General features: G+C 38.7%; 1 protein-coding gene across 15 annotated transcripts in view; it reads right to left on the bottom strand.

Annotated features, from left to right (window-relative positions):
• Nucleotides 1-508: 508 nt before the first annotated feature.
• The window catches only part of GPM6B (glycoprotein M6B), a 161474-nt gene continuing 145800 nt past the window's right edge, over nucleotides 509-16182 (bottom strand). For 8 of the 15 annotated variants that reach the window (XM_087895264.1, XM_087895268.1, XM_060686690.2 and 5 more), the window contains 5 exons: nucleotides 10273-10429; nucleotides 7024-7192; nucleotides 5273-5346; nucleotides 4257-4322; nucleotides 509-2268 (listed from right to left, as the gene is read on the bottom strand). In XM_087895264.1, coding sequence (XP_087751390.1) covers nucleotides 2119-2268; nucleotides 4257-4322; nucleotides 5273-5346; nucleotides 7024-7192; nucleotides 10273-10429 — 616 coding nt within the window. In that variant the 3' untranslated portion in view covers nucleotides 509-2118. Of the gene's footprint in view, nucleotides 3556-4256; nucleotides 4323-5272; nucleotides 5347-7023; nucleotides 7193-10272; nucleotides 10430-16182 lie in introns of all 15 variants that reach the window. The other 7 variants (XM_087895266.1, XM_087895270.1, XM_087895269.1 and 4 more) reach the window with 1 other exon arrangement.

Below are 16182 nucleotides of genomic sequence, written 5' to 3'. Positions count from 1 at the left end.
GAACAACTTGCCTCCAGAAGTTGTAAATGCTCAAACACTGGAAGTTTTTAAGAAGAGATTGTCTGAACCATTTGTCTGAAATGGTCTGGGGGATTGGACTAGAAGAACTCCAAGTTCTCTTCCAACATTCCATTCCATTCTATTCCGAAAATGATTGGAGAGATCATTTGTGAATTTAGGAAACATTACTAGCATGTTAATGATATACAGCTTTATATCTCCATCATAGACGAAACTGGAAATGTAGAAATATGTCTTGTCTCAGTGTCTGGAGCTGATGGGGCAAAACAGGGTGAAGTTGTAAATGTAAATTGTTGCAATATGCAAACAAAGTGAAATAAATAATAAAAATATGTATAATCACATGGAGAGACTTATCTCTATTTGTATGGACTCTCCGACTATACATGCAATACATGCAAAGTTATAATTGTGTGCTAACCCAATACCACAAGGAATGTACAGCCACAATTTCTTTATACTTAAAGTAAGGATACACAACTACTGGTTCTATTATCTACAAATATTTATTTGTAACACTTGGATATAACTACAGGAAGCCCTTGGCACTGATATAAAATATTGATTCACGGTTAGGTTACAAAAATTATACATAGCAAAATTGAATACTTTTTACATAAAAAAATTAGACTACTTAAACAAAACTTCAAAAAACTCCCAGTAATAGCTACAAAGTATTAGAAAAGAATTAGGCTTTAAGACATTGTCTGTTACCTTTATGCAAACACTGGACTAGAAGAACACCTGCATTGCTGTAGAAATTTGTTTCCTTCATGCAACAGGTAAAAACAAACACTAAACTATTTCTTACTTGCTTTATATAGATTTTGCTTCTTTAAAAAAAAGTCAGCTTTAGACAAGTGAAATGCAAGATAATACCTGATTTCATTTTCCATACCAATATTTTTTGTTCAATCTTTTGCTTTCAACACATTTCTTTATATTCTAAAAGAGCATTCATATTCAGTACACATTCAAAACAGGGATGCATGACTTAATTGTTCACTGATTTGAAATTCACTGATGCATTTTATTTTTCTTCAAACATTTGTTTTTTTTAAAAAAAATAGCACACAAAAAAACCATCACTAGTAAGCTAGCACTGAAATTTCTGAAAATGCTAGAAGGCAGATATTAAGGGAGACAGTTTGAAATCGCACCCTCTGTTTTTCGAACATCACAATTTTTCATAAGAGAAAACTATTGCAGCTTATTGGATTGAGCACCAAAATTGAGGTGAGCGTTGACCTGTAATCTGAATGGCTAAAGGTTTTTAAGTTCTACAAAGTTTTCATCTGTTCAACCTGAAACAATTGAGTAACTGACCAGAGGGTAATATCTTCTGCTTTATTAAAACTGAGACAGGATAATGATCTCCAGCTGCTATATGCTATAAATGCTCAGAGACATTTATAGAAAATAAACATTAAGGCAAAGCTGACATTTATTTTCAGAGAAGGGAATCATTATTCTGATTACAGGGTCTGGATCTATTTTATTAAACAATTAAAAAGTTCCCACCTTACGCTGATAAGTGCAGCAGAAGAAGAGAGGCTCATTGCAGCTTTGTTAAAAAGGGAGTGTTCAAAACCAAAACAAACCAAACCGCTTTTGGCATTTAACGTGCAAGGTCCAGTTTGAATTTTGATAGGAACTGAATGTTGACTTATAATGTTCTGAAATCGTATCAAATAAGCATAATTACAAGTATTCAGAATAAAGGAAATATCTAGTTAAATCCTAGAATCTGAGTTACTTACATCTGTGCAATTATATACAGCCTTTTCAAATCTAGACATTACAGGGCTGAATAATACCAGCCCTGGTACCCTGCTAAGGAACAATAACAATAATAATGTTATGATTGCCAAGAGAAATCCATGAAGGTGTTTTAGTTGGTAAACTTTTTTTTTTACAGTGGCCTGGAATGTGATGCCCTCCCTCCAACCCCAGTTCCAAATTCAGTGCTAAAAGGAATGAAGGATATTCTCTGCAACTTTATCCTATGGATATGCCCTAGGAGCTCTTGGACAATATATCTGCTCGATGATTTGTCAGAGCTACAAAATTCTTCTGAAAAAAGGCTCTGGCAAGCGTTTATGTGTAAGAATTGAGTTGCTCTTTGGATCGAGACTGGATATCCTGAAGCTCCTGCTCTTCTTTAGCTTTGATATCCTGGTAAGCCTGCATTTTGCTTGCATCCTTTAAGTAGGCCCAGTTAGAAGATAGTATCATGAGGAAGTGGATCTGGAAGAGAAGGGTGAGCATGATGGCTAGTGAGTATGTCAAGAGGCAAAGCTGGCAGCTAGTAAGATTAATACCAAGTTATTCTAAAAAATATATTAAAAATAGGCAAAGTTTATTTCTAAAGGTATGTAGAATGCTGCATGCTGAACAAAGGAGCAGCTGGCAAAAAGTTAGGAAGGAAAAGGAAGAAAAACAATTAATGGGAAAGAACAGAAACAGAAAAGCTGTGAGAACATCGTCCATGTTTACATGCTGAAGCCTCCCAAGCAACTCAAATTTGTGATGGTTCTTTCCATTCTCATCTCCTGCCACCTGAAGGAAAGGAAACTACAGTTGACACTTGAGTATGTTTCATTGTATTTCTTGGAGTAAATAGAACTAGATATTGGGTAAAAGTTTGTATTTGGTGCTGCATAGTCAATAATTGCACTATGGAAATTATCAGGTAAGAGATGCGCTATCAAAAATGGAAGGTTTATTTTTTCCATAGGTTAAAAGAATCCACAAAAAGCGACATAAATAAGACATTCTACAGATGAAGGACTGTGTAGACTTTCTGTCTGACTGGAAAATGAATGCATATGTTCAAATGAAATGCTAAACTAGTGAACAGGTATTCTGATGTTTAGTTGTGCCAAAGCAATTGAGCAATAAAAGACTTGTTCATGGGAGTTACAGCTTTGAAGCAGAGTCTAGTTTTATTTTATATTGCTAAGAGATAGTTGAGTGGGACTTGAGAACAGAACTTTGTCAACTATCTAGTATGTCTATGACATAGGGTGTTATCAAGAAGCAAGCTCATACTGTATATTGTGTGTTATCTACTATATAACACATTTTATTGTTTTTCATATTAGTGAACAGTAGTGATAGAATAACTTACTGTATTACAGAGCTTAATTGATCTAAACATTGTTTCACAAATAATCATTAGGAAAAAATAGCCTGATATTAAATGAAAGCCCCTCTTCTTTTAAAAGGATGATTTACAACATCACTTTAAGATTGTGTTCTCTCATAGGATAGAAAATAGCCAGGCCTCACTCACACTGTTATTCATATACAAGAAATAATTTGTATTAATCTAAAATGCTTAAAGATGCTTACTGAAGCTATTTACAAATTACTATAACAAACTTTAAAAATCTAGACTCTTTGTCTAGGGTGTCAGCGGCATTTTAAGCTACATAATGCAGCTTATTCAATTTAGAATTTAGTGCAGCAATCTTCCCGACTCTTAAACTTCAAAACAGCAAAGTTATATGTAGTAGCCATCATGTAGATCAGCTGGTGGAAGAGAACAAAATACAGCAGATAAGAGACAATAATTTCTTCAGGCCTTTTTGGCAATTAGATTTGTGTTAGATCACAACGAAGACTGTCAGGCAAGGATTTCCATTTTAATCAAACGTAATGACAAAATTGTCTGGTAGGTTTCTCCACCCTTCACTTTGGATACCCAAAGGGCATTTTGCTGCCAAGGCATTTGACTAACAAATTAAAAGCTAATCAATGCAAGAACTCCTTGATGAATCTCACTGGTGTTTCCCCTACATCTACTATAGATAGTTAAAATAAGTTAATGTGCTTTGCTTCAGTAAAGTTTCTTAAATTGAAACAAATATAAATGTTTAAAAGGAAAGGGAAGAAGATTATTAATTAAAGCTAATTCCAAAGCTGAGGAACATTCTGAAGTATACTAATATTTTCATAAATTATTACCAGCATATTTCTATCAGGAAATGTCTTATTTTGACCATGCAAGGGAATGAAGTTAAATAACATAGCAAAAACCACTTCAACAATAATAATTCTTACTACTTAAGCAAAGTTTTCTTGGTAACAATAAATCTTTCCCTGCTGTTTGGAGTATCCTGAGAAAACTATAGCCAGTGCCAACCAACACAAAAACTTCAGTTTAAATATTTGGTTTAATCCCACAGGGGGTTTAAGTTATTTTAAAAGAGAAAAAATATAATGATACTCACCAGGGCTATAACAGTAGCACCAGCTCCAGCACAGGCCACAATGAACAGGTGATATGACAAATAGAACTGCAAGGATAAAACAAATGACCATTTAAGATTAGCAGTGGCAAATTATCACCTCTTAATGCAGTTCTTGGGCAATCTCATTCTATGAGCTAGTGTAGAAAAAAATAATATAATGAAAATATTGATGCTCCTCTTGTATGTGAATTCTCGTACTAATTTTTCCTTAGGAATACATAATACTACAATACTGTAAGCCAATCCCAAGTTACTTCTGTTCCTCAGACTAGAGATGCTGCATAGGATCTCTGAAAGCATTTAAGCACCAGAAGACCATTTTCACTAAGATAATAACTTTCTAGAATACATTCTATTATAATATTACTGTAGCTACCATAAATGAGGTTTCTAATAATATAGAAATTGCATCAATAATTTACCCTTCTATCTCAGTCTTTGTATAATCAGTGCCTGGCCATTGTAAACAACTGATGAAAGATAATCAAATTGTCCTGGATAGGATTAGCTTTTTTGCATGTTTCCGACAGTCTTGGTTGGCTGATATGGTCATATTTGATGCTATTACAGGGATATTTATTTGTTTGTTTATATCCCGCCTATATTATTTTTTACAACTCAAAGCGGTAAACATATCCAAACACCTTCTTCCTCCTGTTTTCCAGTTTCACACTATACTAAAGAAAACCTAGCTAATTTCTGTATAATATGCATGTGTTTGTTTTTAAAGTAAAACATACTTAAAGCTGCAGTTGCAATAGGACTATTTCTATATAGACTATTCCTAACACTCACAACATTGTGAGTCCTCATCTGGTATAAAGAGAATACTTGTTCTCCATAGACTAATTTAGCCTAGCAATAGCATTATTAGCAGCTATCTCATGAGCTATCTTGTGTTGTTTCTTCTTGATTAATTAATTTTTAGGTAGCTGATTGCTAGGTAATTTTATTAAAATATGGAAGGGAATAATTAAGCATTTTGTCTCCTTTACCTCAGGCGTGCTGCACATATTAGCTAAGGTCGATCCACATGCCTTACCAGGGATAGCATTCCAAGGGATGATTCCTGAAGTTAAATACCAAAGAAAACATTTAAATGTTAATTAACACCCCTTCTTGAAATTCAATTGCCCCCCACCTACGGACAAGTTGTGTTACTTTATCACACACACACACACACACACACACACACACACACACACACGTTGACCAGTGCAGTCTGGAATTGGCATTCGCCAAGTATGCATTCGCTGAGCTGTGTTCTCCTTGTCAAGAGGTGTTCTCAGATCTAGGATTCCCATATGGCATACAAATGGTTATTTTAGTCATCGAAGACATTGTCATATGTTGTGCTTGTTGCCTATATTTATTAGGCAAAAACTGCTTTTTAGGATTTACCTTAGAGTGTGGATGTTGCAACTATTGTCAAAACAATCCCACTCAGATCTAGCTCTTTTTTCGTGTGAGCTGCTTTATAATATCAGAATCTCTGTTTCTATTTTCCACTATCCAACTTTATAAGTATCCATTTTCTTCTCATTTCTGTATTTAACGAGCATTCATTATGTAACACCAAAACACTCAGTGTCATACAAGGGTAAATTTTTACCATCCCAAATATTTGTGCCTTTGTCTCTCTTTTTAGGAGGTTCTATTTTTGTGACTCTGAATATAAGCAATAAAGTATTTATTTGAAAATCTCTTACAGGTCTGTAATAGCCATAAAATATGCAATGGGTACAAACTTGAACCGAAGTTCTAAATGATCATGGCAAGTTTCTTTGTTTGTTTAAAAAGGATTTTATCGAGAGGTGGGGAAACAGTTGTCTACCATTCTCAGTATCCTTCACTACTAGTTGCATTGGCTCATTCCATAAATTATGAGGTGTCATTGTTCTTATTTTAATTGATCGGTAGGATTTAGAAATTTTTTTATATGGAAAATGTCTTGCCTTCTGTTAATTGTTTAGTCTCAATTATTTTTACAGGTTGTCAAAAACATAATAGGTTATCTTTTTGTGCAGGCCATATTTTATTACTATATCCATTTTTATGTGTGGGATTTTCACCATTGTGCTATTTATAATATTATAGTCACATGTTTTCTTTTTAGAACTCATACTTCATTTGTAAGTGCAACAGGGTTTTTTTCTCACACCCTCTCTTTCTAGAAAATGATAATATCCTCAGCCCTATTCCAAAGATTTTGATCGCCATCCAACACTCAAAAAAAATAATAATCTCACATTTAATACAATATTTAAAGTATCATGGTAGCAAGCCAATTGAAACTAATTAATATACTGTAGATATATGGCCTATATATGTTAAAAATCGAACCTTAATCCTCCGGCTCTTCATTCCATAGGATACTTTTCTGCATACGTTTATAATTGTTTTGCTCACTTTTCATACATGATTTACTATATTACCGGATTTGACAATAGCAAAACATTGACTATATCAAGCTCTCCATTCTGTGTATAAAATATCGGCCACATTGTCAACCTTTTATTGCTGCATTTACTGACCAGTTAATAAGTATATTAATTTCAAAAGGAGAAAACAGGGTAAAAGGTATCTGTATAATGTGCAGGTTAGTGTAATCTACATTATTTGCAAAAGCAATAATGAAAATCCACACATAGTTGCTTCTCAGTTCATCTCGTAAGGATAAAACAATTCCTCTCGAAGGCAGGATAAGTAAAGAGGATAAAACATTTAATCAGATTAAGGTAAGTACCATACTGCCGGATATCCACACAGATCTGGTCTGCTGAAGTCATATTTGCTGAGAGTGATCTGATGACTTCACAGGTTGACCACATGTTGTAGAACATAAATACTGGCACAGCAGAGAAGCCAAAAACACCCAGCCAGGCCACCCCAAGAACATAAGTGAGGAAAACAAACTGTGAAGAAAACAGACATTTTACACAGAACTCTTTATATATAGTGGAATTGAGTCAGAGGAAATAAAATCACAATACTCTGTTTAAAAATATATTACCATCAAAATAGTCTGTCTTATTAAATTGTGCTTAATGAAATCGTAATTTCAGCTTGAAAGTCAATAAAATATAGTGAGGAATTAGCTACACAAGCAAGTTTTTATTATGAATAGAAAGTGTTCATTATGCTTACCATTCAATTGATTACTTGAAATCAATTTGCTTCCTCATGAGTAAAATCTATCAAATGGAATGATCCAGAGACTCACTCCAAAGAACTTGTGTCAGGGAAACCTAACATGGCCAAGCTCTAGCCAAACAAGGGAATTTGAAGTTGAGCATGGGACATGGAGTATGGTTTTTGGAAACTTAGACTGAGCAGCTTCTAAACTAGGGGAATAAACACAGAGTTGTGCCCCACATAACAAGCCAAGGACTTTTGCTTTACACAATTTTACTACTCCAGTACTATAATTATTGCTATGATGAGTATTTTAAGACTGCATTAGAATGTTTTTGAATTCTAATAAAAAGATGGGGGATTGGAAGTCTTTATATACCTAAATATAAACACTATCAATGAGAAATTAGACAGTTTTAAAATACTCACTGAAAAGAATATTAACAGACAGAGGAAAGCCCTGGAACTACTTCTATGTATCAGACATTTTATCAAGCTATATTTTACAGCTGGCTCAAGTAGTACTTATTATTTGGAATAATAACATAAACACAGACAGATAGGTCTCCTATTTAAAAAAAAGGCATGCTTTAAGCCTACAACTAGGCATTCCAGCCTTTCAAGTAAATTTAGTAGTTATGAAATAGTACCCAAATTTAAGGGATACTTGCAGGATTCTAGTTTAATTCTCCCTCAATTTCACCAATGTTAATTAGGATGAGAAATTACCTGACCCCCTTTCATATTTACCTCAATTGGTAAAAATATGATAAACAAATATTTAATGCCCTTTTTTGAAACTGGATTTACTGTCAAGAGCAAAACTCTTAAGTCTGTCTGATTTGGTGCAGCAATCAAACAGGACAGGTGCAGACTCTAACAGAAAGTGAAGACTGCAGGAAAAACAATTGCAACCAACTTGCCTTCCATAGAAGACCTGTATATTGCATGAATCAACAACTAGGCAAGGTACAATGTTTTTCCCTTGTGCCATCACTCTATTGATCACCTAACTCTCATAGTGCTATCTAATGTTTATGTATATTTACCCATGTAGTGTAGCTGTGGTATTATTATTTATCCTTATTATCTTCTTTATTCCCCCTCTTTTATTGGTACTATTATTATTTTGTTGCTTTGCATGTACACTGTGTGTAACGGAGTGCATGTACTTCTGTAACGGAGGCAAATTCCTTGTGTGTCTAATCACATTTGGCCAAATAAAGTATTCAATTCAGTTCAAGTCTGATCTCTAATAGAATATAGTTCCATCTATTTATCCAATAAAGAGCCTGATAAAATCGCTGATTTACATTTCTACTTCAATAATAACATAGTTCCTCCCTCCAGCAATTTATTAAGTCAGTGTAGCTTATGAGCTAGATGGTCTACAGAGCATTGTCTATTCATTGTTGAGCAGTTAACTATGTCCTCGTATAAAGGAGAAAAAGTCCACCGTGTATGAGAAAACTAGAATTAGCCCTACTGAGGATACGGAATTAGAATGTGGAAAATTAATATTGTATGTGGTAACTGCAACAGGATTATTGTATGCAAAAAGTTGGAAGAGCAATAAAATATCTACAGTGAAAGACTAGATTATAAAATTGCAGAAACAACAAAGCTAACCAGTGTGGTCAGAGAAAAAAAAATAACAAAAGACTTTTGAAAGACTGGGAACAGTATATGGAGTTTTTGTTAAAAACTGACAAGATCAAATTGATGATTTCTGGATTTGGAGATTACAAAGGGCCAAAGAGGATGGGGAAAATAATAATATGATGATTATTTGATAGAAAGAAGAGCAGAAGGCATAACTGAACATACTGTATCCTGTGTATATGCATAATTAATTTCACTGTTTTCATCAAAAGAACAAAACAGAAAAAAATACAAAATATTACACCACAAATAGATAAATCCAACCTAATTCTTAAGCACATAAGCAATAACCACACAAAATAATGATCTGTCTTTCAACTCTATCAATAGAAAGCCAGCTCACAAGCAGGAAGCAAAATGTCAGTGAGCTTCCTATATCTTAGAATGATCAGAGCTTAAGTAGCTTCAGCTTTAAAATCTGGTGGAAAAATAAACTGGATCAATAAAAGATCCTGAAGTAAACATAAAACTAGTCTGCAAAATTGTAAAGAATAACACTTGCCACATATTTTTCTTTAAAACCTAAGTTAGTTCTTTTCTAATGAAACAATACATAAAATTCTTCATTTTAAAGGCAAATTTGAGCATTTCGCATTTGTAGGTAGTAAGAAAAGCCTTCCAAACTGTATTTCATATACTTGGAAACACAAGGAGGAACTTACAAGAAAATTAATATGAACAAGGAAGCCCCAGATTGTAATAAATATGTGGTAAAATACATATCTGAACTGAATAATTTCTCTTATTCTTCAAAATGAAGGATACCCTGATAAGATCAATATCTCTGAAAACAGATTTGTGAACAGCCCTTCCATGGTAAGAAGGGCCTGGTGGCTCAGCAGACTAAAAGCATTGTGATTAACACCAGCTGTCTGCAATTACTGTAAGTTCGAATCTCACCAGGCTCAAGGTTGACTCAGCCTTCCATCCTTTCTAAGGTAGGTAAAATGAGGACCCAGTTTGTGGGGGCAATAAACTGACTTTGTATAAATATACAAAAAGTATGAAGGCTATTGCTTAACGCATTGTAAGCCGCCCTGAGTCTCCGGAGAAGGGCGGTATATAAATCAAATTTAAAAGAAAAAAAAAGGACAAAATCCTATCTGGCAATGGAACAGTTGTGTATTATTGATAAAATTTAATCTGACGCTTGAAAGCTTATACCAGAGAATAATGATTTATGCTAAAACATACTCACCATTCCACTGATGCAACGACCACAGATTGTTGTTTTGAATTCACCATGCAGCTCCTTCACAGCACTTGTTGTATAAAAACCCTCTGCTAGCAGAATGATTCCATACAAGAAAAAAAATGATGCAATTCCATAGATCACATATTGCATTAGTTTTATTCTGAAAATGAAATAAGTAAAGCACTTAAGATTATGTCTTTTATCATCATATGAAGAGTAGAAAAAAGTAGAAAGTTACGACAGAGCTGAACAAGACTAACAGCTGATCCTTGAAGTTGTGACCATCACAGCATCCCATGGTCATGTGAGGGCAAGTTGGGTACCTGGCAACCAGCTTGAGTTGCGATAGTTGCAATACATGACATTACATGTATTCTGACCTTTATTCCTGGCTTCCAACAAGCAACTACAACAGGGAAGCCATCAGAAGGTTGTAAATGGTGACTATGTGACATGTGCTTAACAACCACATCAGTTAGTAACAGAGTTCCCAAATCCAATTATGGTCATTAACCAAGGTCTACTGTATATGTACTCAAACAAATACAGACACAAATGGATATAAATAAAATCAAAACATCATTGGACTCCAAAATGTCACCTTTATTCATTCTGTCATTGATAGCAATATTTTCTATGAAGTTTGGCTGAACTAGCATGTACACTCAGTATAATAGGGACCCTTAGGTTAGGGTATTAGGCATAGGAACTGGACTAGAAACCTTCAAACACTTCCATTGTTTATTCCATAATTTGATTGCTATATCAAAAGCATCTGGTTCATTTGACTTCAGAAATCCTGGAAAGTCAAATTCCACTTCGATTAAAAAGGTACATATTAAGCATTTTTGATAGAAATTAAACTTTTTCCCTATACAATACAAATTCAAGCCTCTTAAAACATTGCATAAGTGTATCTTTATTTACAACTAGCTGTACCCGGCCACGCGTTGCTGTGGCCCAGTCTGGTGCTTCCGCTGGGCTAAAAGAGCAAGGCTGAAGTTCCAAACTCTCCACGAACATTTGGTGGGCGTGGCCAACTTGATGTCACTCACTTTCATCAGTCATATGACAGCCCCCGAGCCATGCCTACGCAGCTGGTGATTAGGGCAGAGAACCGGTTGCTAAAAAACAATGGGAACCACAAAATCCTCTCTGTCTCCCCCTCTCTCTTTGTATCTCTCTATCTCTCTCTCTCTCCCCGTCTGTATCTCTCTATGTTCTCTCTCTCCCCCCTCTGTATCTGTCTCTCTCTCTCTTCCCCCCTCTCTGTATCTCTCTGTCTGTCTCTCCCCTATGTCTCTCTCTCCCCCCCTCTGTATCTATGTCTCTCTCTCCCCCTCTGTATCTCTCTATGTCTCTCTCTCCCCTTCTCTCTGTATCTCTCTCTCTCTCTCTCCCCTCCTCTGTATGTCTCTCTCTCTCCCCTCCTCTGTATCTATGTCTCTCTCTCTCCCCCTCTCTGTATCTCTCTCTCTCCCCCCCTCTCTGTATCTCTCTCTGTCTCTCTCTCTCCCACCCTCTCTGTATCTCTGTATGTGTCTCCCCCCCCCCGGTCTCTCTGTATTTCTCTATGTATCTCTCTCCCTCTCCCTCTGTTTATCTCTGTCTCTCGCCCGGCCTCTTCTGCATCCCCCGCCATCGCCCTTACCTTTTCAGGCCAGGCCTTCGCAGCTCTCCGCACCACAGCATGTTATGTTAACAATATATTTGTTTCTATTCTCCTACCTATCTTAAGCTAGAGCCCATTACTTTAATTTACAACTATTTATATTTTATAGAATTATGAATTTCTATATCTAAGTTTCTATTGCTATGTTTGTAGCACTATATTTTTCTTATCTGGTTTTGAGCTCTTTAAATCTTTCCAATCGAATCCAATCAATCTTTAATACAGGTAGTCCTTAACTTACAACCACAACTCAAACCAAAATCTACGTTGCTAAGTGAGAAATTTCTTAAATGAGTTTTGCCCCATTTTACCACTTTTTTTTGTTGACACATTTGTTAAGTAAATCACAGCAGTTGTTAAATTAGTAACCCTGTTGTTAAGTGAATCTGGTTTCTCCATTGACTTTGCTTGTCAGAAGGTTGCAAAAAGTGATCACATGACCCAGGAACAGTGCAACCGTCATAAATGTAAGTTAGTTGTCAAGCAGCTGAATGTAAATCACATAACCATGGGGATGCTGCAATGATCATAAGCATGAAAAATGGTAATAAGTCACTTTTTTCAGTACTGTTGTAACTTGGAATGGTCAGTAAGTGAACTGTTGCAAGTCGAGGACTACCCGAGTCTTCCGTATCTGGACTGCTGATATTTTTTTGTTGATATATTTTGGAATTATACCTAGTGAAAAATTTGTGATTTAATTTTCAAAATTCATGTGGTAAAATTTTCATTTTTTTTCATGGCATTGCCAAGATTTATTACTAAGTGATTTATCTATCCTGGAAATTATTGATGGAGTGACATTTCATAACCAGTCTGCTTTTCCCCAAAATTCCCTTCTTCTGTGCTTCCTATAAGTATTCAGGTATATATGTGCAAATGCCCATTTTTAGACATTTCATTCAGTAAAAACACAACTGCAGCTGTGGTATAGTATGTTTCCTCAGGGAACAGAGCAACAATTTTTATAGCATTTTTAAACATGTAAATGTATGTGCTACCTGAGTCTTCTGTATCTGGACTGCTGATATTTTTTTGTTGATATATTTTGGAATTATACCTAGTGAAAAATTTGTGATTTAATTTTGAAAATTCATGTGGTAAAATGTTGGTGTGTTGGTTTTACGTCCAGCAGGTGGCGCTGTTTTTCAATGTTTGTCAATGTTTGTCAATGACTTTCAATGTTTTCCAATGTTTTTCATATTTTTACCTGTCACAGGTGTGACATGTATATAATATAGGTATATAGAAACACGCCCGTAGTCAAATGCAACGTTGTGTCAAAAGTTGAAAGCAATCGGTGAAGAACTTTCGGAGATGTGCGGTTATGTACAAACGGACATTTACATTTTTATTTATATAGATAAATGGTCATATGCATATTTATAAACCACTACTAAACTTTAATGACAGCTTGTCCCATCCAAGACATCATGTTGAATGATCTGCTATCAGGTTTTCACAGCAAAAGTTGACTAGTTATGCAATACTTTACATCCCAAAGAATCAGAAAGATATAAAATTAACCCAGTTGACTCAAGTAATTCTGCAGCCTATGGCTAATGTATTTTAAACACAAATTTTCACAGAAAGGACAGCATAATAAAATATTATTTTTATCACTTTTCTAGATTCATCTAGAACCGTGATGGCGAACCTATGGCATGCATGCCACAGGTGGCACACGTAGCCATATGGGGCAGATATGGCGGAAGCTGGGGACCATATCATGTGCGGGGAATGCGCACTCGCTATCTTAGAGCGATTGCGCATTCCGGTCCCAAATGCTTTTCTTGTTCCCCAGGTTGTTCAGATTCTCAGGGCTAGAGCCTCCGGCTGATGTTGTGCAATGCCAGGTCCGTTGTTAATAAAGCCCCCCTCATTCACGATCTTATTCAGGAGGGGGAGGCGGACCTGGCGGGCATTACGGAGACCTGGTTGGGCCAGGAGGGGGGAGTCCCCCTCGTGGATATATGCCCACCAGGCTTCCGTGCATTTCATCAGCCGAGGGCTCAGGGCAGGGGCGGGGGGGTGGCGGTTATTATAAAGGAAGGTCTGGATCCAAGGGAGACCACTGTTCCACAGATAGCCGGATGTGAGTCCCTTTTTGTGAAGTGGGGTCGTGGAGTACAGATGGGCCTGTTGGTCACGTACCTGGCTCCCTGCCACGTGGCAACGGCCCTGCCCGAGCTCCTTAACGTTATAGCCGAGGTGGCGGTGGGCACCCCCAGACTTGCCATCATGGGGGATTTCAACCTGCCATCTATCGGTGAAACGTCTGAGGTGGCTCGAGAGTTCATGGCTTCCATGACGGCCATGGACCTTACTCAGTTAATTCATGACCCCACTCACACAGGAGGACACACTCTGGACTTAGTTTTTGTCTCTGGTCAGTGGTTGAGTGGCCTTGATATAGGGGATATAGCCATCGAACCCTTGTCATGGTCTGACCACTCGCTCCTTCGACTGGACTTTCTAACCGCTGCACCCTGCCGCAGGGAGGCGGGACCGACCAGGTGGTTCCGCCCCAGGCGCCTGATGGACCCTGATAGGTTCCAGATGGAGCTTGGGCCATTTCCTGAGATTCTGGCTCATGACTCGGCTGAAGACCTGGTGGCCGCCTGGGATAGTGCGGCTGCCGGGGCCTTGGACCGAGTCGTGCCTTTGCGGCCTCTGACCCGGCACCGAACTCACCTAGCTCCTTGGTTTTCCGAGGAGTTTAGGGAGATGAAGCGCCGGAAAAGACGCCTGGAGAGTAGTTGGAGGACCAGCCGCTCCGAACCTGACCGAACACTGGTGAGGTCTCATATTAAGACCTACCTAGTGGCGATAAAAGCGGCGAAAACTAACTATTTTGCCGCTCTTATCACATCATCAGATAATCGCCCGGCCGCCCTGTTTAGGGTGACCCGCTCCCTCCTCCATCTGGAAGTGCGGGATGACCCCTTGCAGGGTCGAGCTGAGGATTTTGTGCAGTATCTGTATGACAAAATCGCTCAGATTCGGGAAGGGCTGGCCTCTGACTGGGTATGTCCAGACGGGATGACTGAGGCAGGTCTTGAGAGTGTTATCTGGGGGGAGTTCGATCCTGTGGCTCCCGAGGACATGGACAGGGTCCTGGGACGGCTGAACGCGACCACATGTTTATTGGACCCGTGTCCCTCCTGGTTGGTACTGGCTTCCCGGGAGGTGACACGAGGCTGGCTCCAGAAGATTGTTAACGCTTCTTTGAGTGAGGGGGTCCTGCCGGCCGCTTTGAAAGAAGCGGTGGTGAGGCCCCTCCTCAAGAAGCCTTCTCTGGATCCGGCTGTTTTGGCTAACTATCGTCCAGTCTCCAACCTTCGCTTCATTGCGAAGGTTGTTGAGAGTGTGGTGGCGCAACAGCTTCCCCGGTACCTGGATGAAGCTGTCTATCTAGACCCGCTCCAGTCCGGCTTCCAGCCTGGGCACAGCACGGAAACGGCATTGGTCGCATTGGTGGATGATCTCTGGAGGGCCCGGGATAGGGGTTGCTCCTCTATCCTGGTCCTGTTAGACCTCTCAGCGGCTTTTGATACCATCGACCATGGTATCATGTTGCACCGGTTGGCGGGGTTGGGGGTGGGAGGCACCGTTTTGCGGTGGTTCTCCTCCTACCTCTCTGACCAGTCGCAATCTGTGTTGACAGGGGGGCAGCGGTCGACCCCGAGGCACCGTGCTTGTGGGGTGCCACAAGGGTCGGTCCTCTCGCCCCTTCTGTTCAACATTTATGTAAAGCCGCTGGGTGAGATCATCCGTGGCTTCGGGGTGGAGTTCCATCAGTACGCTGATGACACCCAGCTGTACATCTCCACCCCAGGCCACCCCAATGATGCCCTTAAAGTGATGTCCCAGTGCCTGGAGGCCGTGCGGGCCTGGATGGGGAGAAACAGGCTCCAACTCAACCCCTCCAAGACCGAGTGGCTGTGGCTTCCGGCGTCCCGATATAGCCAGCTGACGCCATCGCTGGCTATTGGGGGCGAATCACTCGCCCCCACGGAGAGGGCTCGTAACTTGGGCATCCTCCTGGACGCACGGCTGTCGTTAGAAGATCATTTGGCGGCCGTGGCCAGGGGGGCTTTTTATCAGGTCCGCCTGATACGCCAGTTGTGCCCCTTTCTAGATCGGGACTCCCTACGCACAGTCACTCAGGCACTCGTCACTTCCCGCCTGGACTACTGCAACGCTCTCTACATGGGGCTCCCCCTGGGGTGCACCCGGAG

The sequence above is a fragment of the Pantherophis guttatus genome, chromosome 5, assembly GCF_059756535.1.
Source record: "Pantherophis guttatus breed Tessera chromosome 5, ASM5975653v1, whole genome shotgun sequence".
Taxonomy (NCBI): domain Eukaryota; kingdom Metazoa; phylum Chordata; class Lepidosauria; order Squamata; family Colubridae; genus Pantherophis; species Pantherophis guttatus.
Note: the sequence above shows the minus strand (reverse complement) of the source record. Positions and strands in the feature narration are given on the sequence as shown.